The sequence below is a fragment of the Myxocyprinus asiaticus genome, chromosome 16 (genome assembly GCF_019703515.2).
Source record: "Myxocyprinus asiaticus isolate MX2 ecotype Aquarium Trade chromosome 16, UBuf_Myxa_2, whole genome shotgun sequence".
In the NCBI taxonomy this organism is placed as follows: Eukaryota; Metazoa; Chordata; class Actinopteri; order Cypriniformes; family Catostomidae; genus Myxocyprinus; species Myxocyprinus asiaticus.
This window is the reverse complement of record NC_059359.1, coordinates 40,858,014-40,883,943: the sequence shown is the minus strand read 5'-3', so window position 1 is coordinate 40,883,943 and position 25,930 is coordinate 40,858,014. Positions and strand designations below refer to the sequence as shown.

Below are 25,930 nucleotides of genomic sequence, written 5' to 3'. Positions count from 1 at the left end.
AACAAATGAATGGCTACAATAAACTACACAATGAACAGATGTTCTTCACTAGTATTATGACTGTTCAAAAGATAGTTCTAGTTAAATAATAAAACACTATTACTGTCTTATGCACTCTGAAAATAATAGTGACATGTCTGGGGCTTTTAAATGCTACGTCTACTTTTAACACTTATAAGTAAGCATTCTGTATATGGGTGATCCTTGAATTTGGGGAATTTCCTGTCCCATAGAATTATTTTAAAGCAGAAAACATGCTTAAAAAAACGACCATTGTAAGTTTAAAAGACAGTTTATATTAGCTTTTAATCTTTTGTGTGTCTTTAATGACTTTTTTGTTTTTGTTTGTTTGTTTGTTTTTTTGGTCTAAATAATAAATATCCAAGAATTTTTCTGTTTTGGGCTTGTCCTCTACTCATACTTTTTAATTTCCAGTCTACAGTACATTTATTACATGTTTTAAAAACTCTGTTTTTTCACGCCCAAATTTAAAAGCTCACCTTGCACATATAAAGATGACTAATTGCAAAGTATTGGTCTTATTTTACAGAAAACCACCCAAATAATAATTAAAAAAAAGATTAAAAAAAATCATAAATATTATTGTTTATGTTTACATTTAAGTTATGATGAACATACATTTAAAATAATAATAATAATTTGTTGTCCAATAGTTCATGCTACTAGATGGCAGCAAGCACTAGTAAAAAGATTTTTCCCTTATCACCTTCCATCACAATATACAGATCTGAAATGCAGGTGGCGCTCTAATGCCGCTAAGCACTCGCCATGTGCTAGTCCATATACACTCATTCTATTTTTTAGTCCCACACACTTTCCCCAATATTTTGTCAAATATCTCGGCCTCAAGTGGACTAGAAGCTTAATCCAGGTGTCGTCTGAAAGCTGTTATCCTTCATCATCAATAGTCAAAAACATATTTTGCTGATTTGTTTATTATGCTTTTTCTGAAGGACTGCATATTTTGAGATTTACAATTGGATTATTTACCCATGCAAGATCACATACAAGTAAAAATGTCTAATTTTGAAGAAAACAGCCAAAAGTAAGAGCCAATATAGAGTTTGTGGCTACTTGCAAAAGTAGTGACCGGAGTGGACATTTGTCTTTGTTTTCTCTCAGCGATCATATTTCTCTTTGGGTTTTTTTATAATAATTCTAACTATGGTGTTATGGCAACAAAATAAACTACATAGCCACATTCTTGAGATCAAGAAGTTTTATTTGATATAAAATTTAAATATATTATACTATTTGAAAGAAATGTATATTCATATTTCAAGGTGGCGCCCATTTGTGACACAGAGGTTTTCAGGTCTTATTTTATAATTTTTTGTAACATAAATGCAAAAGTGATGGACTTCTGTAAAAAGTATAAATTATAAGCTTTCCAATGGTATCACCAGTGCTGGGTACTGATTACAAATTACATGAAAACAATGCAATCAGATACATAATCTTGCAGATTCAATTTTTGGGGTAATCTAATCAGATTACTTTTGGATTAATTCCAACCTAACTCTTTTATTTCATGTCACTTGCATCTGAGTAGGATAATCTTGTACCATTTTAACATAAAGATTAGTGCTGTCAGTCCATTACATTTTTTAATCGGGATTAATCGCATCATTTTTGTAGTTAATCGCGATTAATCACTGATTTTAAAAGTGCTGAATTTTGACACTATAAATACTTCTTTTCTTGTCAAAATGTATTTATTTCCATCTTAGGAAACACAACAGAACAATATGTAGCAATATAATAGTTAATTAACATTTTCCAAACAAAGCCTTCCATAATATAAAGACAATGCCCTATTACCAATTCATGTAACATTAAACGTTTCCCAAAGTCTAAGTGGGAGTTTGACTAATTGAAAGAACTAGTCCCCACATAGGTTGCATATTCACTGCAATGGGCATTAAATCTCCTAAACTCATCCACAAAAAACTGAGTAATATATATTATGGGAAATTAACCTGGCATTGTACATGTTTCCTGTTCTTTCCGACAACAAAGCACTTGAATGCGACATTCTCGTAATTACCACTTCAGAATTGGAAAGTAGGATAATTCCAATAGCACTTGATGGAATAAGGTGGAATAAGCTAGATAAGATAGTGCCATTTTACTAGTATCATTGTTTAGTTGGGGACTTGGTGTGCAGACAACATTTAAATTGAAGTCATCTAGTTGATTGCTTCTTTTTTCTTTGAAACTGAATGTAGTCAAATTATGTTAATGAATTATTTTTTGGGGGGATTTTTCCCCTTTTTCACCCAATTTGGAATGCCCAATTCCCATTGTGCTTTTAAGTCCTCGTGGTCGCGTAGTGATTCGCCTCAGTCCGGGTGGCGGAGGATGAATCCCAGCTGCCTCTGTGTCTGAGACCGTCAACCCACGCATCTTATCACGTGGCTTGTTGAGCGCATTGCCACGGAGACATACCACCGTGGCATCCATGCTCAACTCACCACGTGCCCCACTGAGAACGAACCACATTATAGCGACCACATGTGTTACCCCATGTGACTCTACCCTCCCTAGCAACCGGGCCAATTTGGTTGCTTAGGAGACCTGGCTGGAGTCACTCAGCACACCCTGGGATTCGAACTAGAGAACTAGCAAACTCCAGGGGTGATAGCCAGCCTCTTTTACCGCTGAGTTACCCAGGCCCCCGATGTTAATTTAATTTTGTAATATTTGGATTAGTTTACTGATTCAGGGTCTCCACGATACCCCCTGGAAAAATAAGGGAATTTTAAAATTGTGATTTCCAGGCCTGGAAAAGCCATGCATATTAATGAAATCTTAAAAAAGAAATTATAATGAAATATGAAATATTTTTCTAGTTTTCTTCATTTATAAAATATTTTATTACCAATTGCACTCTTTGTTGTATTACAAGTAGACTGTATGCACAAGTATTTAATGTGTTTTCTTTTAAATTACTTTTGGTGCCATAAACAATCTAAGTAGTTTGACAATAATAATAATAATAATAATAATAATAAATAAATAAATAAATAAATAAATAAATAAATAAATAAATTGCTTTTAAATCGGGAATAGAATCGATTCACTTTCAGAACCAAAGATTCACACCCCTACTTATTACACACTTCTGGCCTCAACCACTGTGAGTTTAAGAAGTAAAAAGAAAAAATACAAATATGTTTTTAATTAAATTGTTATTTATGTGTACAGTTTGTGACATTTTACATCAAATAATTGCTATCACCAATTCTAATGACTTACAGAAGTTAATTTTACTTTTATAAATTCAAAGTTAAATGACTGCTAGCTAACTTTTTTGCAAGCAAGGCTTATCCATATTTTTTTTTATTAATATCACACACAATATCAAAACCCCACACCATCACATATTACACCAACATCTACTTGAATGATGATCAAGGCCATGATCAGATCTTTCTTTCAGGATATGTGATAAATGTTTTAAAATAGATAGAAGATAGTTTGAAGAAGTTTAAGATTTCATGTAGTCAAAAGTGCCCCTAACTGAATTGAAGAATGCATGTTCCCATTGCTATGGAAGCACAAGCAGAAATAATGCAATGAAAAACACTTTTGCAAAGAATAATTTATGAAACCTACTACATCAGACATAATTCCTCAGACAACCTAAACATTTTTACAATCTTGTAAGAACAACACTCTATATATCTATATCTCCAACACGAGGGTCATCTCATTTACTCCTCTATGAAACAGAAAAAAGAATGAGAAACGGCTGCTTATTTTATGCGTCTGTATTATTCACATCTGGATTATTGTATCATATTTTGACAATGGAAGCACAAATGGGAAGAAAAAAAGAGGAAATTTGCCAGTTTGATCATGGTCCAAATCCCAGCACAAGTTTTGCAGCTGTCTGTTAAAATGAGACCTCCTCAAATATGTCCACTGTTTCCCTGCTGAGTATTCTGTACTGCTGCATCAGTCCTATCAGAGCTCCGTCTGCCAAGAAGACTATGGAGATGATAATTTATAGTGAAACCAGTGGGACTTCTAGGTGACAGAACAGTTTTGCATACAGAACATCTATAGAATGATTGTCATACATATGGTATTCACCACTCAGCTGATATCTTGAGTGAGTGTGCAGAAAACTTTTGAAATCTTCTGATGAAAACCTGAATAAATGTGCACCAACACTTTTCCTCTTCAGTCTTGAGATTTGTGAAAATGACAAGCATATTTCTCCATTGACGGCCATTCAAAAGTAGCCAAATATTCTGACATTATATATATATATATATATATATATATATATATATATATATATATAGTATTATTATTATTATTATTATTATTATTATTATTATTATTATTGAAGTCGTTTAAAAAAAATTCGGTTGTGTTTAGTATTTCTACACTGGCATCGTTAACAAAACTTTTGCCTTTGTGTGATTTTGCATCCACACCAATAAGTGTCAAAAGTCCAAGACCACTGTCAGCAAGCTAAACAAAAAAACAAAAATATGTAAAAAAAAAATAAAAATAAAAATAAAAATACTTTGTGCACCAAGATACAGAAATTCAGTTGCATTTCTACTTTATCACAAAAGTAAATTATTGATTACTGTAGCATTAGATTAAGTGAGTAGACACAATTCACATTAGAACATACAAGTAATACAATGCAATTCCAATTATGCCCATTTCTATCATTATCCTCCTGAGACCTGAGCAAGACTGCTATGTGCCTTTTCCATTTCCCTTTTTGATTTGTAACTAGTAGCACCTAATAAACAAGCAAAAAAAAAAAAAAAAAAAAAAATTAGAGCAAGTACCAAAATACCAAAATATTTATGTCAACATATGTGGACAGCGGAACTAAGTGGTGAAATTTTACCAAGCTATAGACAGTCAGATTTCTTTTTCATCAAATTGTTTATTATGTTTCCAGGAGTGTTGGTTATTCATGTTTTTGAGATATTACAGACATTACATCAGAAATTTGCACAGTTAATTCTGATTCTGATTCGAAGTAATGGCCAGCATCACCCAATCACTTCCAACCATGTTAAAATAAATATTTAACATTAGTATACATTGTGTTTAGTAGCGTGGTGTTTCGCGATAAATTGCTCAAATTTTAAAAACAGCATATCGGATGAAACTAGAGACTCTAATCTTTTGACTCAAACAGGTTTCAATGTAAAAACTTAATATGGTTTTACACCAGATGTACAGTACATGTTTGTATTTCTCCCAAAGACAAAGTCCGCTGTGATCGCCACCATGTTGTTTTGTCACATCACTCAGTGCGTTGAATGTTTAACCCTTTACTGACATCACAGAGTCTCTTGAACTGAGATCAGTTGGTTTAAATGAAATTAAATTATGTGTTGCATATAGGGAAGCCAAAATAAAATGTCCACGCATGTGTACGCGGCGTCGCATGAGGTTATAACTCTTAACCATAGCCATATATTTCTGTATAATTCGTACTAACCATACCCATAATCATAATTTTCACTCTTGCCAGTCAGAGACATTAGTGCCCACTGCACTAGACTGTAGGTTGTCCCTTGTCTTAGACTTCATATACACAGTAAGTAGAGATCAGGACAAAAAGAGCTCAGCAAACAGAGGTTCCCACTGGCATCCCACCAAAGTATATTTAGCTCTGCCTCTGCTTCACGAGACTGCACTGGCTTGGAGAGTGTTGAGAGAAATCTGCCTGAGCAGCACTCTATCAGATTTCTCTATGGGAGACTCTAATTTTAGATGTAGAAACAAGGCAGAGCAGAATGATTGCAATCTCTATTGAGTTCAGTAGGGCCTAAATTCCGGCATCATTGAATGTGTTTAGAGCTGCTTTACTCACAGTATTTCATCTGAGAAATTGAATAAGTGCTCTCTCACACTTTTTGAGTATGCAGTGATGTCATGAGCAATCATTCAGCAGGTGCTTTCACACATACCAGTCTTTTCTGTAAATTTCATGTAATTTTTCCGTTTAGACGTCATGTGTGACCACAAATAACCGCAACTAAATCAGCTCTGCAATGCTAAAATGTTGGAACATTGCCAGAATATGGTGTATGTGTGAACAAAGCCATATGATTAAAGGATTATTTCACCAAGAAATTAAAATTATGTCATATTTACTCACCCTCATGGCATTCCAAACCAATATGACCCATATATTTTAAAGAATGTTGTGATAGCTGAATTCCATGCAATGGCAGTGTATAGTGCCTCAGTTTAAAGCTTAAAAAAGCACCCAAAAGTGTGATAAAAGTTTCCTGTCATAAACTGGTTCTTGTGTCAAATAGTGGATTCAAATTCATTCTAAAATTACTAACTTTATGAATATTGTCTAACACTTGATAGGGAACTCAGTGATAGACATCTCGACAATGTACCTTACACTATATCAGAGTTGTAGTTTTTTTGGTTTTTGGTTTTTCTAAAAAATTATATGATTATATGGTTTGGGTAAAGCTGATATAAAAATCAGAAGGTCTACTTTCAGTAAATGTGATGCATGTCCTGGTGCTGCGTGACTGATCTTTTAAAGACCCTAGTAAAGGAACAGTAAGCTCTGTTTCTAGGTTATTCTGGCAAGCTGCCCTCAGGTAATATAAAACTCTCTTAATCACACTGTCATGCTTAATCCTACTCTTCCATTGCACTTGGAATGGGTTCTTCTTTCCAAATCCCAACCTTAAACTCTATGATAAGAACTACACAAATGGATTCTTATCAGTTTGAAAATATACTTTTACCAGAACATGTACTGTATCGGACATGTTGAAATATATTTGTCTCATGTTCCTGTTGAAAAGACAAGCAAAACTGGTCACTAGTTTAGGTTGGGTTTTAGATGCTGGTGTTCCAAGCAGACTTAATCAGTCAGTACGTGTGCATGCACTTTAAATGCACAAAATGTATTCACACTGAACAATACAGTCAATATTCGCAATTACAAATTTATCAATACCAATTATCTTCCACCATGATTCTTTAACCCTTTAAACCCCTCTGGTGGGCCCGCCGAGAAAAAAATATTCATCAAAATATTAATAACTACAGTCTTGACCAGCAAAAAATAGGTACAGTTGTGCTCAAAAGTTTGCATACCCTTGGAGAATTGGTAATAGATGTACCATTTTTAAAGAAACATGTGTGAGCAGGCAAAACACATTTCTTTTATTTCTTATGGGATTCATATTCAACTGTAGGTTACAACAGAATGGCACAATCATAAAACAAAACATGGCAACAAAGAAAAAAATGAAATGACCCTGTTCAAAAGTCTGCATACCCTTAGTTCTTAATACTGTGTATTGCCCCCTTTAGCATCAATGACAGCGTGCAGTCTTTTGTAATAGTTGTCTATGAGGCCCCAGATTCTTGCAGGTGGTATAGCTGCCCATTCATCTTGGCAAAATGCCTCCAGGTCATGTAGAGTCTTTGGTCGTTTTGCATGAACCGCATGTTTGAGATCTCCCTAGAGTGGCTTGATGATATTAAGGTCAGGAGACTGTGACGGCCACTCCAGAACCTTCACCTTTTTCTGCTGTAACCACTGGAGGGTCAACTTGGGCTTGTGCTTAGGGTCATTGTTGTGCTGGAAAGTCCAAGAGCATCCCATGCGCAGCTTTTGTGCAGAAGAATGCAAATTTTCTGCCAGTATTTTCTGATAACATGCTGCATTCATCGTCATCAATTTTCACAAGATTCCACGTGCCTTTAGAACTCACACACCCCCAAAACATCAGTGAACCACCACCATGCTTCACATTGGGGATGGTATTCTTTTCATTATAGGCCTTGTTGTCCCTCTCCAAACATAGCGCTTATGGTTGTGATCATAAAGCTCTATTTTGGTCTCGTCACTCCAAATTACAGTGTGCCAGAAGCTGTGAGGCGTGTCAAGGTGTTTTCGGGCATATTGTAACTGGGCTTTTTTATGGCATTGATGCAGTAAAGGCTTCTTTCTGGCAACTCCACCATGCAGCTCATTATTTTTTCAAGTATCGTCGTATTGTGCTCCTTGAAACAACCACGCCATCTTTTTCCAGAGCAGCCTGTATTTCTCCTGAGGTTACCTGTGGGTTTTTCTCAATTCTTCTGGCAGTTGTGACTGAAATCTTTCTTGGTCTACCTGACCTTGGCTTGGTATCAAGAGATCCCTGAATTTTCAACTTCTTAACCCTCTGGGGTCTGAGGGTGTTTTGGGCCCTGGAGAAGTTTTGAAATGCCTTGACATTTGTGCTTTTTTCAGTTGCTTAAAAACATATTATTGGCTAAAGTCTGATAACACTGTATTCAGCACAAACTGGGCTACAATAATATGTGAACAACATGTATGTACATGTTTGTATTTTTGAGAAAATAACATTTATGCGTGGTTTTTGAAAAAACAAACATTTTAAGCCACTGAAATAAGGCCATATGTCACATACTAAATATTTGTTCACAAGACTTTTGATAACTGGATCTTGTAGCCTAGAGTTTTTGCCACAGAAATGATGTGAAACCCATCCTGATCACTCATTCATACAAAACAATATAGTAATTTAACTTTTAGTGTTAGAAAGGCCATATGCGAGGAAGCGTGGATGATCAAGAATATTGATGTGATTCTTACCTGAGGAGACAAAGACCCCTCCCCTGAGAGAGAATGAATGTGAGGAGACTTAATGATTGAATTTATTTAAGTTTAAGTTAAAAAAGTAATCTGACTATACATTTATTTACATAAAGACTTTACTTAAAAACTTTAGACCTACACTACTGTTTAAAAGTTTTAGATCTGTAAGATTTTTTAATGTTTTTAAAAGAAGTCTCTTCTGCTCACCAAGGCTGCATTTATTTGATCCAAAATACAGCAAAAACAGTGATATTGTGAAATATTTTTACTATTTAAAATAATGTTTTTCCATTTTAATATATTGTCAAATACAATTTATTCCTGTGATCAAAGCTGAATTTTCAGCATCATTACTGCAGACTTCAGTGTCACATGATCCTTCAGAAATCATTCTAATATGCTGATTTTCTAAAATGGGCATATTTACAGCACATTTGACACATTTACACCCGAACAGATATTTGCAAGCACAAGCTTCGTTGATGATAATGAGGCAGCATAAACACTAGTTAAAATATAATCTAAACATTCATATTATTTTTTATGTCATATTACATATCATATTTATATCATACAGCATACAATTTAAATACATGCTTTAGCCGAAACAACATTTAAATGTAACTAAAACTTGCCTGTTAGGACATATTTCAAATTTCAATACTCTGAATCCTGGCTGGCAAATCTGGAAATAGTCCAACTAGTAAAATATGTACGTTTATATAAAACAGTATGTCAACTAATATGTAAGTAAAACTAAATGACTTACTCATCCAAAATTGTATCCTCGGCTGGATCAAGCCGCTCTTCAAACGTTCATCATCGGATTTCCGCTCTTCTTCTGAGGAAAATGTGAACTCTTTGTCACTATCCAGGACCATCTGAAGAGCTTCCTCACCTGTGTAGCGTGCCATCTTCCAAACGCGCAGGAAAGTGAATGAACTTGATGCTTTTTAAGGCATTGTTGGGGGCATTTACCATTTGCATCGATCGCCTCAGCACATTACCGTATGAATAGCGCGCTCTGCTGGTTGGTGGGATCACATTAGAAATAATTAGCTGAGCCAGGAGAAACTGTACATTGCTTTGTTTCATACAGATTACATTGCAGGACAATATTTGTTTTAAATTTGAATTCTTTTATTTAAAAGTAGACATTTTAAGCTTTCTTTAGACATACTGTATGTTTCATGTTTGTGTGATAAATATTCGCGGAGATTCAGTTCATTTTTGTGACGTGTTTCAGAAAGATGCTCGCGGAGACAGAGACGGCTGAAAGTGCACCCTGTTTATTTTCTTTATTTTACAAAAGCACAAGGTTTTGTTGTTATTGTGAGTGTACACAAATAAAAGTAGACCCTTTATTGTTTCTAATGATGTCTTACACTTATCTGTATGCCCAAAAATGACGGAGTATTTTAAGTTATGAGGAAAATCCGCTGTTATGAGGAAAAATCCAGTAGGATGCGCCAGAACGTCCGTCGACCCCAGAGGGTTAATAAGTGATTGAACAGTACTGGCTGGCATTTTCAAGGCTTTGCATATCTTTTTATATCCTTTTCCATCTTTATAAAGTTCCATTACCTTGTTAAGCTGGTCTCTTGACGGTTCTTTTCTGCTCCCCATGGTTCAGTATCTAGCCTGCTCAGTGCATCCACGTGAGAGCTAACAAACTCATTGACTATTTATACACAGACACTAACTGCAATTTAAAAAGCCACAGGTGTGGGAAATTAACCTTTAATTGCCATTTAAACCTGTGTGTGTCACCTTGTGTGTCTGTAACAAGGCCAAACATTCAAGGGTATGTAAACTTTTGATCAGGGCCATTTGGGTGATTTCTGTTATCATTATTTAAAAAGGAGCCAAACAACTATGTGATAATAAATGGCTTCATATGATCACTATCCTTAAATAAAAGACAGTTTTTTTACATGATCAGTCATATTTTCAAAATCAATGCCAAAATTTCACAATTTATGCCAGGGTATGCAAACTTTTGAGCACAACTGTATCATTTTAAAGCTTAGAAGCTGTACTTTACAATGCATGTAGGCATTACATCCAAAACTGTACAAGTGCTTTTAAAGTTGCAGACAAATTAGAAGTGTTCTGTTTTTATAATTTATTAATAATTTTGCACTATACATATTAATGTAATCGGTAAAAACATTAAACTGATCAAATAGCCGTGTGTCATATGTCACTGGAAACAGAACATAAAAAATCACATACCACTACTTAGAGAAGGTGATTATCTTTAAAACGAGCCCACACACAATGTAATCGGATACATAGATCATTAGATAATCTACACGAAGACCAATGTGCATACATCTGGCTAAAAACATGTTAGCTTTCCTTGATCAGATAACTTCATCATAAATTATGTAGTATGCTGTCAATCCTTATGGAATGCTAAACCATTCGTGTTAGGATTCAGATCACTGCAACCAGAGGTGGAAGTCATTCAAATATGGACAGAGAGGATCGTTCACTCTAATTGCATATGGCCACCAGGAGATGGTTCCAAGTACATGACACAGACTCACTGATGGCTCAAATGACACAGAATGGAACTCAATGAGATCTTATTACTCTTGCCTGCATGCTTTGGAGAGAGAGTATACCTTTAGTCATTGTTGTGCTTGCATGTGTAATTAGTTCTTATGTACAATTATTATGTTGAATTTGTTAGAAGATGCTTTTGGACACTTGGAGATGTTTTTGGGCACTAGGATAAATTATTTTTGTAATGCTATAACTTTTGATTGCTTTGTCATATCAACACATTTTACTCAGTTACAGGTGACATGATTGGGAACAAAAGCAGTTTTTTTGAGCTACACCTTGAGATATTTGTTGTCAAATTAAGAAAAAATACAAAAAGAATTGTTAGAAAAAGTAAGAAAAATTTACATTTTTGGATCAAGTGTTTTTGTGATTTTACAGCAGTTTCTTAGGATGAGAGTTTCAGAATTTATCATATTCTATGTCAGGGGTTGGCAAACTTTTTGACATGAAGTGCCATTTGTTATTTTCCTGGTCAATAGCAATGCTGGGTTGGAAATCTCAAGGATTAATAGTGGTATTTTCATTATTACATCACATGCTGTTCTGAAAGCAAAAAGAAACAAATGAAACATGGAATGTAGGCTGTCATCCGTGCAGCCTGACCGAAGCAAAGTGGGTGCATTTACTCGCGCAATTAACCGAAAGTGAAGCGCTGCCGGCTCGTGATGCGCGAATGGCTTGCACGCGCTGCAAGAGAACATTTTAACTTTTTGTTTAGCCTCCCACTCAGCTCATGAAAACATGCTGAATGATCAAGAGGAATGATTACATCAAGATGTAGATTGGAATGCAGGAGCGGAATTTATATAAATAAAATAGTCTACTCCTCTCTCGCCATTGCTGGCGTGTCAGTGATTACCCCTCTGAGTGCCAATGCTGGCACATGTGCCATAGGTTGCCGACCCCTGATCTATATCATTAAAAAAATACGTTTTCTTTAAAATGACCCTGCTTATTTTTTTGTTGAGTTATAAGCCTTTAATTTTGGGTATGCCACTGAAACAGGAAATCTTTAAAAAACACATTCAGAGCTGAATTGTTACATCATATAGTCATGATCCTGCAAATCCTGATGTTTCTATTGGTTATAAAATAAAATAATCATATATATTGCTAAAAAAAGCCTTGCCTTCTTGAAATCCAGAGTGCATAGTTTGGCTTTCTCTCCAAACTGCCACTTGCACTGGGTGTCAGCGTCATACAGCTCGCCGGGAAGTTTCTCAGGGTATTTGTACTCCTGTATGGCGCTGGGCTCATCAGAGAGACAGGTGGCCTGGGCGGTACTGAGACAAAAACATGAATGACTCATACATGCTGTAAAACAGCTTTACTCTGGTACAGTAGAAGTGGAAACCATGACAACATAACAACCATTGTTCCCTTGGCAATAGTTAGAAATCTCTCTTTTCAAGACTTTCTTTGACTTTATCATGACGTATGTTATTCAATGCTGCCATTATTTTAAGGACCGCCTAATGAGACTCCTTGTGTAAAACAATATCAAGGATCATGAGAAAGTATTTAACATCGTTTCACACAGTGTGTTTAATACAATCAGAAGTACAGTTAAACAATGAATGAGATCTGAATAGTTTAGCAGAGACTCTGGGCCGTTAGCCCACTTGATGAGGACAGTGTGTCAGTATGTAAGCGTGTGAGCGGTATGTATGTTTGTATTACGGGTTAAACACTAGTTGATTATTATAGCTACTACAAATGGATCGCATGAGTGCAATTGCACTTGTTGTATACATGGCTACAGAATGAGAACAATTCCTTTGGTATCAGAATGCTTCTTAGTGTATTTGTGTGACATTAATTTTGTACAATAGCCTGTAATGGATGAATACTGAATGCTGCTGTGAAAATAATGTGGACCCAGAGTACTTTACATCCAAAAGCATCTGAGATGGTCTGAATTCATTTGAAGTGATTACATATAAGAGTGAGTGAACCGCACTCAAAATAATCAGGTAAACAGAAAATATACACGAGTGGGACATGACTTTTTGCATTGTTATGACAATGCAAAGCAGCATGAAACTTGCAATGGAGATATGCATACAGTTGTGCTCAAAATTGCATACCCTTGGAGAATTGGTAATAGATGTACCATTTTTAAATTAAACATGAGTGAGCTGGCAAAACACATTTCTTTTATTTCTTATGGGATTCATATTCAGCTGTAGGTTATAACAGAATGGCACAATCATAAAACAAAATATGGCAACAAAGAAAAAAATTAAATGACCCCTGTTCAAAAGTCTGCATACCCTTAGTTCTTAATATTGTGTATTGCCCCCTTTAGCATCAATGACTGTGTGCAGTCTTTTGTAATAATTGTCTATGAGGCACCAAATTCTTGCAGGTGGTATAGCTGCCCATTCATCTTGGCAAAATGCCTCCAGGTCATGAAAAGTCTTTGGTCGTCTTGCATGAACCGCACTTGAGATCTTCCCAGAGTGTCTCGATGATATTAAGGTCAGGAGACTGTGATGGGCACTCCTAAACCTTCACCTTTTTCTGCTGTAACCACTGAAGGGTCAACTTGGCCTTGTGCTTAGGGTCATTGTTGTGCTGGAAAGTCCAAGAGCGTCCCATGCGCAGCTTTCGTGCAGAAGAATGCAAATTTTCTGCCAGTATTTTCTGATAACATGCTGCATTCATCTTGTCATCAATTTTCACAAGATTCCCATGCCTTTAGTGCTCACACACCCACAAACATCAGTGAGCCACCACCATGCTTCACAGTGGGGATGGTATTCTTTTCACTATAGGCCTTGTTGACCTCTCTCCAAACATAGCGCTTTATGGTTGTGACCATAAAGCTCTATTTTGGTCTTCGTCACCAAACTACAGTGTGCCAGAAGCTGTGAGGCATGTCAAGGTGTTGTCGGGCATATTGTAACCAGGCTTTTTTGTGGCATTGCCACAGTAAAGGCTTCTTTCTGGCAACTTGACCATGCAGCTCATTTTTGTTCAAGTATCGTCGTATTGTGCTCCTTGAAACAACCACACTGTCTTTTTCCAGAGCAGCCTGTATTTCTCCTGAGGTTACCTGTGGGTTTTTCTTTGTATCCTGAACAATTCTTCTGGCAGTTGTGGCTGAAATCTTTCTTGGTCTACCTGACCTTGGCTTGGTATCAAGAGATCCCCGAATTTTCCACTTCTTAATAAGTGAATGAACAGTACTGACTGGCATTTTCAAGGCTTTGGATATCTTTTTATATCCTTTTCCATCTTTATAAAGTTCCATTACCTTGTTACGCAGGTCTTTTGACAGTTTTTTTCTGCTCCCCATGGCTCAGTATCTAGCCTGCTCAATGCATCCACGTGAGAGCTAACAAACTCATTGACTATTTATACACAGACACTAATTGCAATTTAAAAAACCACAGGTGTGGGAAATTAACCTTTAATTGCCATTTAAACCTTGTGTGTCACCTTGTGTGTCTGTAACAAGGCCAAACATTCAAGGGTATGTAAACTTTTGATCAGGGCCATTTTTTTGCATGATCAGTCATATTTTCAAAATCAATGCCAAAATTTCACAATTTCTGCCAGGGTATGCAAACTTTTGAGCACAACATCTGTTTCTCTCCCACATCATCTCAGCTGTGTAGACATTCTCTCCACTCACTCTCACACTCTCAGTTAACACAGCACTTGATATGCCACAGCAAAGTACATAAGGTAAACATTGAACCACCGACTAGTTGACTACTCTGCCTGCGTTTCATTTATTAGCTCGTCCATTCAATCAGAGGTTAAAACAACAAATAAATATATGAAGGAATTAATGAAGGAATGGTGAAGTCTGGAATGCAGATGAGTATGAAAATACTTTATTTCTATAACAAGTCCCATCTGGGCTTGTACATCTTGTACATCAAATAGCATTAAGAACTCCTTTATCCATCATTTTATCATGGAAGCGCTGTTGTGTGTGTGCAGTGTTGATTTTATTTACTGAGATAACAACCTCCACAGTTCTATTAAAGTAGAATGCGTAATGGTCTACTAGCAAGTTACGACCAAGGAGCTCTAAAAGACCGGATACAACAGTACTGCCCATATAATGTCTGGGACCACCACAATATGCTATTTTATGCTAAGCTTGTAGAAGGGCTCTGGTGTGAGTGTTATGAAGTGTGCTTCAGTGTAATAATTCTGGGCAGACAGAATACAAAGGTTCCACCCATCTACATTTATTTATTTATTTATTTATTTTTGGTGTTTTGATTGTAAATGCATTAATCGCGATTAAGAAAAATTAACGCGTTAAACTTTTTTAATTAATCGCATGCGTTAGCGCGTTAATTCTGACAGCTCTACTTTAAAGGCATGATTCATAAAAAAAGTATATTCTTTCTTCCATAGAACACACAAAAAAGAGAAGATGTTAAGCAGAATGTTAGACCCCATTTCCACATGGTATTAAGATGCGTTTTGGGTGATCTGATCACATGTGGTCAGCCTTAAATACAGGTCTAAATGAGGTCTATAACATTTTGTGATCGGATCACAAAAACCACATACGAATGTGGTCAAAAACACATTTGAGGTGTAAACACTAATCCGTCCTGTGTGCGTCCCGGCAGCAGTGAAGCACCACCCCTCACCTGTCAATCAACCGCTGCACTAAAACAAGAATTTAACGAGTGGCTTTATAAGAAAATGACCGCCTGATTGGAAAATTAAAAAAAGCGGATACTTACACAGTCATGAGAGCTCCACGTATCTTCTTTAGTGTGTCTGATATCAATACAGACACAAACACCTGAAGCTCCTTTAATACAGGTAATCCACTAAAATAGCGGATAATTCTGCTTGACATGTTGCGTTTGTGCTTAGATTAATTTTCAACCACATCTGGGAGAAATAGCATGCCGTTTTTTCACGCTTTCTTTGTCTTTTCTGACTTTGTTGCTTTTTATTATCATGCAGTAACACGACATTGTGATTGATGTATGTCATCATGAAACAGAGACCCTCCCCTCCAAATCTGAGCACAAGTGTTCACAGGAGATGGATTTAAGTGACCAGGTGTAAACAGCGATGTGTCTCACCTTAAGACATGTGATCAGACCACCCAAAATGCATCGTAATAGCAGGTGGAAATGGTGTCTTAGAGACACACAACCTCAGTCATCAGTCACCTTCATGATTTGTAAAAAGAGCAGTGAAGAAATTCGTAAAATAATTCACTAAATTATGTAACAAAATAAATAAATAATGACAGAATTTTCATTTTTGGGTAAACTATCCCTTTGAAGCAAGTCAGGTCACTCAGCGGACATATTTGTAAGTCCTCCGGGTAGCTATTGTCTAGTCGTACAGCTCCAATCTACTTGAATGGGGAAAGACTGAAATCTCTGGCAATGTTGGTCAAGATTACATTCAAATAACATATTTAAAATCAGCAATAAAATCTGACAACCATTGGATCATAAATTTCAGCTCAAATCATGCCATAAAAAAAGCTATTTTTCAGCCTGGTCCAGTTAATTGGCATGTATACATCCATCATACATTCAGGAGTAAACAGACAGGTAATGTCTCTATCAAAAAGGCGATTGGCAATTAACTGCATGGTGGGACTTCCAATCCTATTGCTGGCATATTTAATGTTACGATTTCTCCCATAAGTATGCATACAAATGATCTGTCTCTGTTTGGAACAGTGTAGCAATATGGCAACAATTTATTTTCTTTCATCTTCTCACCCTTCAAAAAAAAAGGGGTGTCAAACCCTGCAGAGTTTAGTTCCACTGGACTGCGGCCCTCCAGGAACCGAGTTTGACACCCCTGCTTTAAAGTAACCAATAATATGCTGTTTTTAAGCCACATCTCATTTGATTTTGTCTCTGAGACTGCTTTTTCTGTGGTCACCCTTACAAGGGTACCTGCTGAAGTGCTCCACAGACTAAACACATTTCAGAATTTTTCTTCTGCTTCATGATTTTTTTCAGCATCTTTAATAAGTTAAAGCTGAAGTATGTAATTTCTGCAACACTCGAGCCAATTATTACTTTTGGAATTGAAAAAATAAACAATGTTTTCAAAACAGCTTTCTGAATACGCCCCTTGTCTGCAGTTGTTCAAACAGTCAGTCCCACCCCCAACTCACGCCATTGGATGAGTAATGTTGTTGGGGCGGGTCTAAGCGGCTTGCTCAAAACAAACACAGGTATTTTTATTGTGCCGCCAAGACACAGTGTTTACAGTTTTCGAGAAAATTAACCTATGAATGGTTTACCTATAGTTGTCTCTGCATATTAAGCTGAGATAGAAGAAAGTATTTTAACACTGAAAAAGGGTGATTAGTCAAGTTCTAGTTTGTATCTGTAGGCAAGGGCATAGATTTGGTTTGAACATTGGAGGGGTTGTATCGTGAAGACGGGTGGGGGCTTTTGTATTTGCTAGTATTGATTATTATACTCCCCATCATCTCCCCCAGAATCTACGCTCCTGTCTGTAGGTGTTCTTGTTGCAGAAAGATCCACTTCAAAGTCAACAACTTTCAAATATCCGGGCATCCCTTAGTCATTCTATACAGTGTGCACTCAGTGAAGCAAAACCTTGCTTGATTAAAAAAATTCTTCTCCTGCGCATGTAGGTCCTGCTTCCAATTAGCTCGAGATAGATCAATGCAGCAGACTGGAGCCCAGCATCTGGCCCACAGGGGCAAGAATGTCAGTGTCAGATGAATCTTACTCAGTTCCGCATCACCACTCAGTTTTCCCAGTGTCACCTCTTTAAGATTCCCTCCCAGATTACAGCAACCAACAGCTATAAAACAGACATAGCCAGGCTTGACCCAGACAGACTCTTTCAAGTTCCTTTTTATATTAGTGAGGAAAGTGATAAAAGTGTAGGCCTATGGAAAGGAAGGACAGCAGTTCAGTCTTTTGCTACTTGAACGTCTTGTGATCTGCAGTCTGTATATTGATAGGCATATGGTGACGTAGGTGAAACTAGGCTGCTCATGAGAAATGGATAACAGATGGGAGGGCAGCTGATGAAGAATGAGTGACTGTACATTATAAATCTGTATCTCTTGCATGCTGCTGTTTTTTTTTTGGGGGGGGATGGGGGGGCTGTAGTTCCTATAAAAAGTGTTCCAAGAGTGAAACAATATAAAAAGAAAAAGATCCCACCATGACTTTTTGAAGTAGAACGTGTTACAGGATCTACAACTTTAACCCAATACCTAATCCCTAAACTAACCCCTACCATTAACCACCAGTGGTGGGTGTATTCTAATTACAAAGTCATTTTCTAATTACAAAGTCATTAGTTACTGTAATCTACTTACATTTTAGTCAAAAATTTGTGTAACACATTACATTTTCTGATTATTAGTTCTGATTACAATTTTAGAGAAGTAATTAGCTATTTCAAGAGGATTACTTTTACTAAGTAATTTACCCAACACTGTTAACCACACCAAAAATCAGAGGGAAATTATAGGTTAATATTAATGTTGTTGAAGCCCCAACCCTAGCCCTATGCTTTAAGGTAACCCTAAACCCAAACCTAAAATGTGATCGTCTGTTGGAATGTTGTTCCAGTACTGTACCAACAAGGATGTTGATCAAGACACATTCCTACTTGGCAAAAAAAAAAAACAATCACTATCACACTAGCTAAAACATGGTGTGGGTTAATTGTATTTTGTGCAAAAATATGTTTCAAAATTTCTAATTTCCTGCTGCACCGCCCAAACAAGTCTTTAGGTTTAACGTGAAGCTGTGCTTAGGGAAAGGGCTGTGGAAACAGATGAAGCAGCTCCCAGCATCTTACAACCACCTTGGCAGGGAATCCCTCTTTACGGTGAGGCCTAGAGCTTCCTATTCCAGCTCCTCGCCAAAGATCTCACACAGACAGGCAGTGAAGAGGATGAGGTCATCATGATAAGTGAGAACAGAGGCAATTCATTTGACATGTTGGTTAATTTAAGGGCAACAGGTCAAGCTGATCCAGTTTCACAAGCTCAGATGTGGCTCTCAGACAAAAACTGTTATTTAAAACCTGTTAGTGCTGCTTGGTTGAGTATATCAGAACCAAAACAGCACTACAAATACTACTTTTAAAAGATGAGGTTGGTGTCTAGACTGGTGCTGGGCTCATGCTAAGTGAGCTTGCATGGATGACTAACGGACAGGAGATGCACAGTAAAGGGCACAGTTGTTTATATCATGCCACTGTGTTTCTAATGCCACTTTGGGCTGCCTGTGGGCAGAGCATGTGCTTTTTCCAAGTGGTTGCGGAGACCATTACAGTTGTCATTTTAGGCACACCGGCCATTAAACAAAATAGTAAATACATTGATGCATTGTTATTACAGTTGCACAGAAAGTATGTAACCCCTTTGGATTTACACTCTCTTAGCACTTTATTAGGAAACACCTGTACACCTTATTTATGTGATTATCTAATCAGCCAATCATGTAGCAGCAATGCAATGCATAAAATCATGCAGATATGGGTTAGGAGCTTCAGTTGTGAACACATCAACCATCAGAATGGGGAAAAAATTTGATCTCAGTGATTTCGACTGTGACATGACTGTTGGTGCCAGACGGGCTGGTTTGAGTATTTCTGTAACTGCTGATCTCAACAGTCTCTAGAGTTTACTCAGAATGGTGCCAAAAACTAAAAAAAAATAAAATAAATAAATCCAGTGTGCGGCAGTTCTGTGGACGAAAATGCCTTGTTGATGAGAGAGGTCAACGGAGAATGGCCAGACTGGTTTGAGCTGACAGAAAGGCTACAGTAACTCAGATAACCACTCTGTACAATTGTAGTGAACAGAATAGCATCTCAGAATGCACAACACGTCGAACCTTGAGCCATAGTGTTCCTAATAAAGAGCTTAGTGAGTGTATGTGGATTTCTGCATAAATTGTTCTAAATTGTTACATTTTAATTGTTTTATATTATTAATTTGAACTAATCTTCAATTAAGTCACAACAGTAGACAGACAGTCTGCTTTTGCACCATTCCTCTTAAAAAACTGATTCATCTCAGCATTATTCTTGGGATGTCTGGTGTGAATTGCTTTTTGAGGTCATGCCAAAGCATCTCAATCTTTTATTCTCCACACAAAGCGTGTGTGTGTTTATTTTATAATTATTTTTTTCATTGCAAATTTACTTTTATCTGTCCACAGTGTATTTTGCCTGTAGCACTGTGGAACATCGTGCTCTGTTGTGAACTCCAGAAACTACAGGAAACATTTGGTGAAGGTTTTTACTGCCAAATGAGTGTCAACCAGTTATTAAATCCAAGGCTTTAAGTCTTTTTTCAATCCTGCACTGTGAATGTTTACATGTTGTGTTCAATAAAGACATGAAAATGTATCATTGACTGTGTTTGTCTATTGATGTTACTTATCTGAAGATCAGATCAAATACTATGACCACTTTATACGGAAATCCATGTAAAGCCAAAGAGTTTACATTAATTCCCGCATCTGCATAATGTGTTCCTAGCAGTTCCTAGCAATCAGGCCAAGCAATGCAGGAGTCTTTACTCACCTTAGAAATTTGTTTAGATACTGTCGGCTACAGGAGGACCAGGAGAATAAACCATTGTGTCCAGCCAAGGTGGGAGACATGATGTTTCCTACTGACTTCTTACACACATTGCCTTCCCCATCATGAACCATTCCAAAGCTGTGAAATCAAATGCTTTTATTTATCCAATAAAGGAAACAGGATAAGACTTAATAAAACAGATGTGAGAGGTTGTTAATTATAAATTCATCTCTTACTTGTGTCCAGATTCATGAGCGATGGTAAAGGCCAGACCAAGACCTGTGTCTTCATTGATAGTGCAGCTCCGGTACTTACTGCACATTCCACTGATTGGAGCAAAACCTGAAATAAAGCAAGCAAAAATGTATCCATACATCCATCCATCCATCCTAGTATACCACTTAAATGTATAATCCAGTGCAGCTGATTAAAAATAAATATTACAAAAGCCATTGGGAATAAATCGATACAAGATCACTCCATATTGTATGACTTTACAAACTGTGTATTTCTAAAAGAAAAGAGGGCCATAGGACAGTAAACACAAGAGTGGCCTCCATTTGAGTTTTATGGTGTGAGATGGCAAGTGATTGACAGATGTAATAAGATAAAAGTTTAGAATGCATCTGATTCTAGGTTAGGTCTGCTAACTCAAGAGCAAGAGATACAGTCAGTTGTTTCAAGTCAAGTCAAATTACATGAAAATCGGAACAGATATATGGTTACTACAAGAAGTCTAAATGAATCTGAAACACATTATGCTACAGTAGACTTTACTGCAGCTATGAGTTGTATATTACTGGTATTACATTGGTATATAACTTTGGAAGTCATAAAACTGAAAAGGGAGACCAGCTAGACCCACTTTACCAGACTGGAAGACAAGCAAACCACCTTAATACGGTGATGTCAGCTCAGCTTATGCAAATATGTATATACATATCTAAATATATTTTTTATTTTGTGTGTGTGTGTGTGTGTGTGTGTGTGTGTGCCACACACTAAACAGCTTAATACAATGGACAAATCAAACTTTTTTCTCCTGAACAAAGGCAAAAAATGAGTTTGAGGGTGACGTCACAGAAGGCTGTCATGAATCCTCTGCATGCACTGAATGCGCTTCGACTAGCCAAGTTCTCCTAGGTCAAGAATTTCAGACACATGCACGAACAAGAGAATTATCACCAAACGAACACCTTATCATAACAAAAACATCAGTGCATTTTGTCATGATTTTTAGGTGAACTTAAAGAAGCCTGTTCACCCAGTAAATATAAATTAGCCTTAACTCTAAAAACTACTATCTTTCAACATTTCTTTCTCTTAAAAAACGTCCTTCACAGAAATGATGTATGAGTGTATTTCTATGTTAAGAATCATTGAGCATACAGTGGCTTTCACAGACTGGTAATACTGTATCTAAAGAGTGTACGCTGCTAACAAAGGTTTAGCGCTGCTCTTTAATCTTCCACCACAACTATGACCTCTGAGGGACACGAAATCTATTTTAACCCTGACACCGTCCGTCACCTCTGAGCATGAGGGGTGCAAGCCACAGGCTATGCTGATGTGTTAATCATTGACACTGCACAAATGTTGTGTTCCCAGGCACTCTTTGAACTGTGGCCTTGCGTTTGTGGGGCATGGCTAGCTTTGTTAATGGGGTTAGGGGTTAGCGGAAAATATTCTTTCATGTGGCACAGGGTGGAGACCACAACTAAAGCTCTCACATGAAAGATGTTGTTGGAGAAAAAGGTTGTTACTGTACCTATAATAATTTAGCAATTAGCAGTAACTGAGTGATGTGGTGCAGTGTCAAGTGCATTGAAGCACAGTCATCAATCTTAAATGCTGAATATTGCATGTTGACTCCCCTGTGATTTCCACCTCTTAATTTATGATAATTTTGTGCAGGATTACGGTTAGTTTAAACCTGTTCTCACTTTAAATAAATTTTTATCCTTGGTCTAAACTTATGAAGAAAACATACTACTTTTCTTCCTTGACATTTAGTTGACACTTTTTTCAAAGCAACTGTGCATGTATCACCTCTCGAGCAATTACCTGCCCATATCTTTAACCACTAGGTTACACCAACCCTTGAGTCCACATATACTCTATACTCTTCACAGCTTACCACAGAAGCAAGTGTCTCAGGACTGATTTTAGATCATCAGATGTTGTCCTTACCTAGAGTGTCACATGGTTCATTCTTCCAGGAGCAGATATCAAGACCAGTGAGAAGGATGGCATGATCATGACGACGACCTTCTCTCCCTGCCAAACCTGACTGCCACTGACAGAAACTGTTCAGAGTGTGGTCAGCATGGTGGTTAATCACCAGGCCATCCTAAGGAAGTAGAGTGGAGCAGAGAAGATCAGAATTGATCAGAACACAGTAGTGTAGAATAGATTAGAGTAGATTATAGTAGAGTAGAATAGATTAGAGCAGATTAGAATAGAGTAGGGTAGAGTAGATTAGAGTGGAGCAGAGTTAAATATTGAATATAGTTGAATAGAGTAGAATATAGAATAGAGTAGAATACAGTAAGTTAGAGTAACGCAGAAGGTAGAACAGAGTAGAATAGAGTAGAACATAGAATGGAATAGAAAAGAGCTGAACATTGAACAGAGTACAATAGAATGTAAAACAGAGTAGAGTAGAACAAAGTAGAGTACAGCAGAACAGAGTAGAGCAGAAAGTAGAACAAAGTATAGAAGAATAGAACACAGAACAGAGTAGAATAGAGTAGAACATAGAACAATAGAGTAGAATGAGTAGAGTAGAATGCAGAACAGAGTAGAGTAGAGTAGAGTAATTTAAAACAGACTATGCCTTTAACACAGCACCAGTTCTCCTACATACACTGGTGCACAGTTTTTCAATGTTGTTGGCAGTTACTGTAGGTTGTTCCAAACATTTTGGAGAACCTGCCACAGTTCTAGGTATTTTGGCTGTCTCAGTTGCTTCTGTTTCTTCATGTAATCCCAGACTGACTCTATACTGATATAAGGGCTCCGTGAGGGCCATGCCATGCAATATTCCCTGTTCTACTTCTATTCTATTTGTAAAAGGAATGTTTGGAAATCAAAAATTTATATTTCCAATTGACAAACTAAAGCAGAAGATATCAAATAAACATCTTAAGACAAATGTTTTTGTGAAACATCTAACATGCCTAAAACTTTTGCATAGTACTGTAAATCACAAATATTTCATTAATTTAAAGTTTTAACAGTGCCAATTTTTTTGTTTTGTTATTATTATTATTATTATTTTATTATTATTATTATTATTATTTTTTTTAGGGCTTTTAAAATCATTAAATTTACTTTCCCCCCTATCTGCTGACTTAAACATTACAGCTTTTGCAGTGGCAGGATAGTCACCACGTAGGATAGTATGCGTTCTTGTGGTGCTATCAGCTAATCAGCGTTATGAGGACATCATTAATCCTGCAGCTCCAGAGAGATTAGTCACATGGAATTTTGGGTTGAAACAAATTAGGCCAGAACTGAATGCCTATGAGCAATGATGGCAGCATGCAAGTTATGTGCTTCAGGGGAGGCATGCACCAGCCAAGCAACTGCCTTTGAGATGAATGGGAATGCTAACAGACAGCTCTCTACAGGTACTATACATCTCCTACAGCAGTTTCCCAACCTTTTTCACCAAAAGTATTCCCACAGCACCATTAGAAAGGCTGAAGTACCTCTTCATCGACACAAAATCAAAGATGTGTACCAAAGGCTAAATATAATTTATTTGTAAATATAATTTATTTGTAAATATAATTTATGAGGTCTATTCATCATTAACAACAAAAACATAACCAGGCCGAATGAGCCATGAAATGTGCAATTAGAACATACTAATGTTGTTAATTATACAGGGCAGGGGATTGTCTTAATACATTTGGAAATATTAATTTTACTTATTTTATAATTAATTTTTCATCATTTTGGTATACAGTATGTATAAACAATAAACATGTAGGTCAAACTATATTGTTAGGCCTGCATGTTTATGGTTAACAAGCTAAATCTGTACTATTTACAAATATTTGCACTGATACTGTATGTAGAACAAATGCTAAAATGGTACTGTCTCTTTAAGAAAACCAGCAGTTCCCAGTGATCTATATCAGTGGTAGTTCAACATTTTGTTTTGGGTGAGCGAATATTAATGAGAGTGGAGTGGCAAGGGTTTTTTAATTTAATTAAATGATTCTATAACTGACTGTAAAGAACAGAAAGGATATTAAAAGAGACGTTATCAATGACAAATGGATTGCGTGGATCTCGTCTTTGGACACATTACATGGAATGAGTCAAACCAATCTCAGGCAGAGTGAAAGGATCTCTCTTAACTTCACATATTAAAACATCAATTTGGGGATTTTAAGAATGGATAGTGAGATTGTTCATATGAAGGTCACAATTAATTAGAAAATATATATTTTTACCCAGCCCTTGTCCCTGTTATTTATATTTTAAATTATACATTTTGTTTTATAAGTTCAACATAGCAAAATCTAATTCTCTTTGCCAAACCCCAGGAACTTGCTTACGTACCCCCAGGGGTACATGTACCCCGGTTGGGAATCACTGTCTTAGAGGGTAGAATAGAGGAAAAGACAATCATACTGTATGTTAATTGGCGCTGAGAGACTAAGCTAAGCTGTGTATCAAGCCCTTGGCAAAGCAATTACCTGCTGCCTCTGCTGACCCCACCTTAGTAAATGAGTCTGTGGGCAAATAGCTACTCATTATGACCCAAACTGATCCTGAGTGACTGTCACTAATAATTGTATCAAAAGAGGGGATGAGGGTAATTTTCTGCATTCCTCAACTTGTGGCTTACATGAAATTCATTAACATTAACACAGGTGTATCAGTAACAGAGCTCTCATCTTCAGTCATTTGCTGGCCCATTTTCCCACAGACGCTACCTTTGTCTGGCTGGAATCCAAAAGAATGCTGTCTATCCAATTAAACTGTCACCATAAAAACCAGACCTGTTCAGATAGAGCATCTCAAAGAGAGCCAAGTAGACAAGTCTCTCAAGGACAATAAAATCAACCTTTTGAAGCAATGTTTCATTCTTTTTTAAACCACTGTGTTATCTAAATCTCTCATGGTAAATGCTATCCATCAGTT

The 25,930-nt window shown here is 36.8% G+C and overlaps 1 protein-coding gene across 1 annotated transcript in view; it reads right to left on the bottom strand.

Annotated features, from left to right (window-relative positions):
* The window catches only part of LOC127453799 (A disintegrin and metalloproteinase with thrombospondin motifs 16-like), a 122,598-nt gene that overhangs the window by 59,905 nt on the left and 36,763 nt on the right, over positions 1-25,930 (bottom strand). Inside the window, exons 7-10 of the mRNA XM_051720492.1 lie at positions 22,961-23,120; positions 21,007-21,112; positions 20,771-20,908; positions 12,357-12,510 (exon numbers count right to left, since the gene is read on the bottom strand). Of these exons, the coding sequence (XP_051576452.1) occupies positions 12,357-12,510; positions 20,771-20,908; positions 21,007-21,112; positions 22,961-23,120 (558 nt within the window). The remainder of the gene's footprint in view (positions 1-12,356; positions 12,511-20,770; positions 20,909-21,006; positions 21,113-22,960; positions 23,121-25,930) is intronic.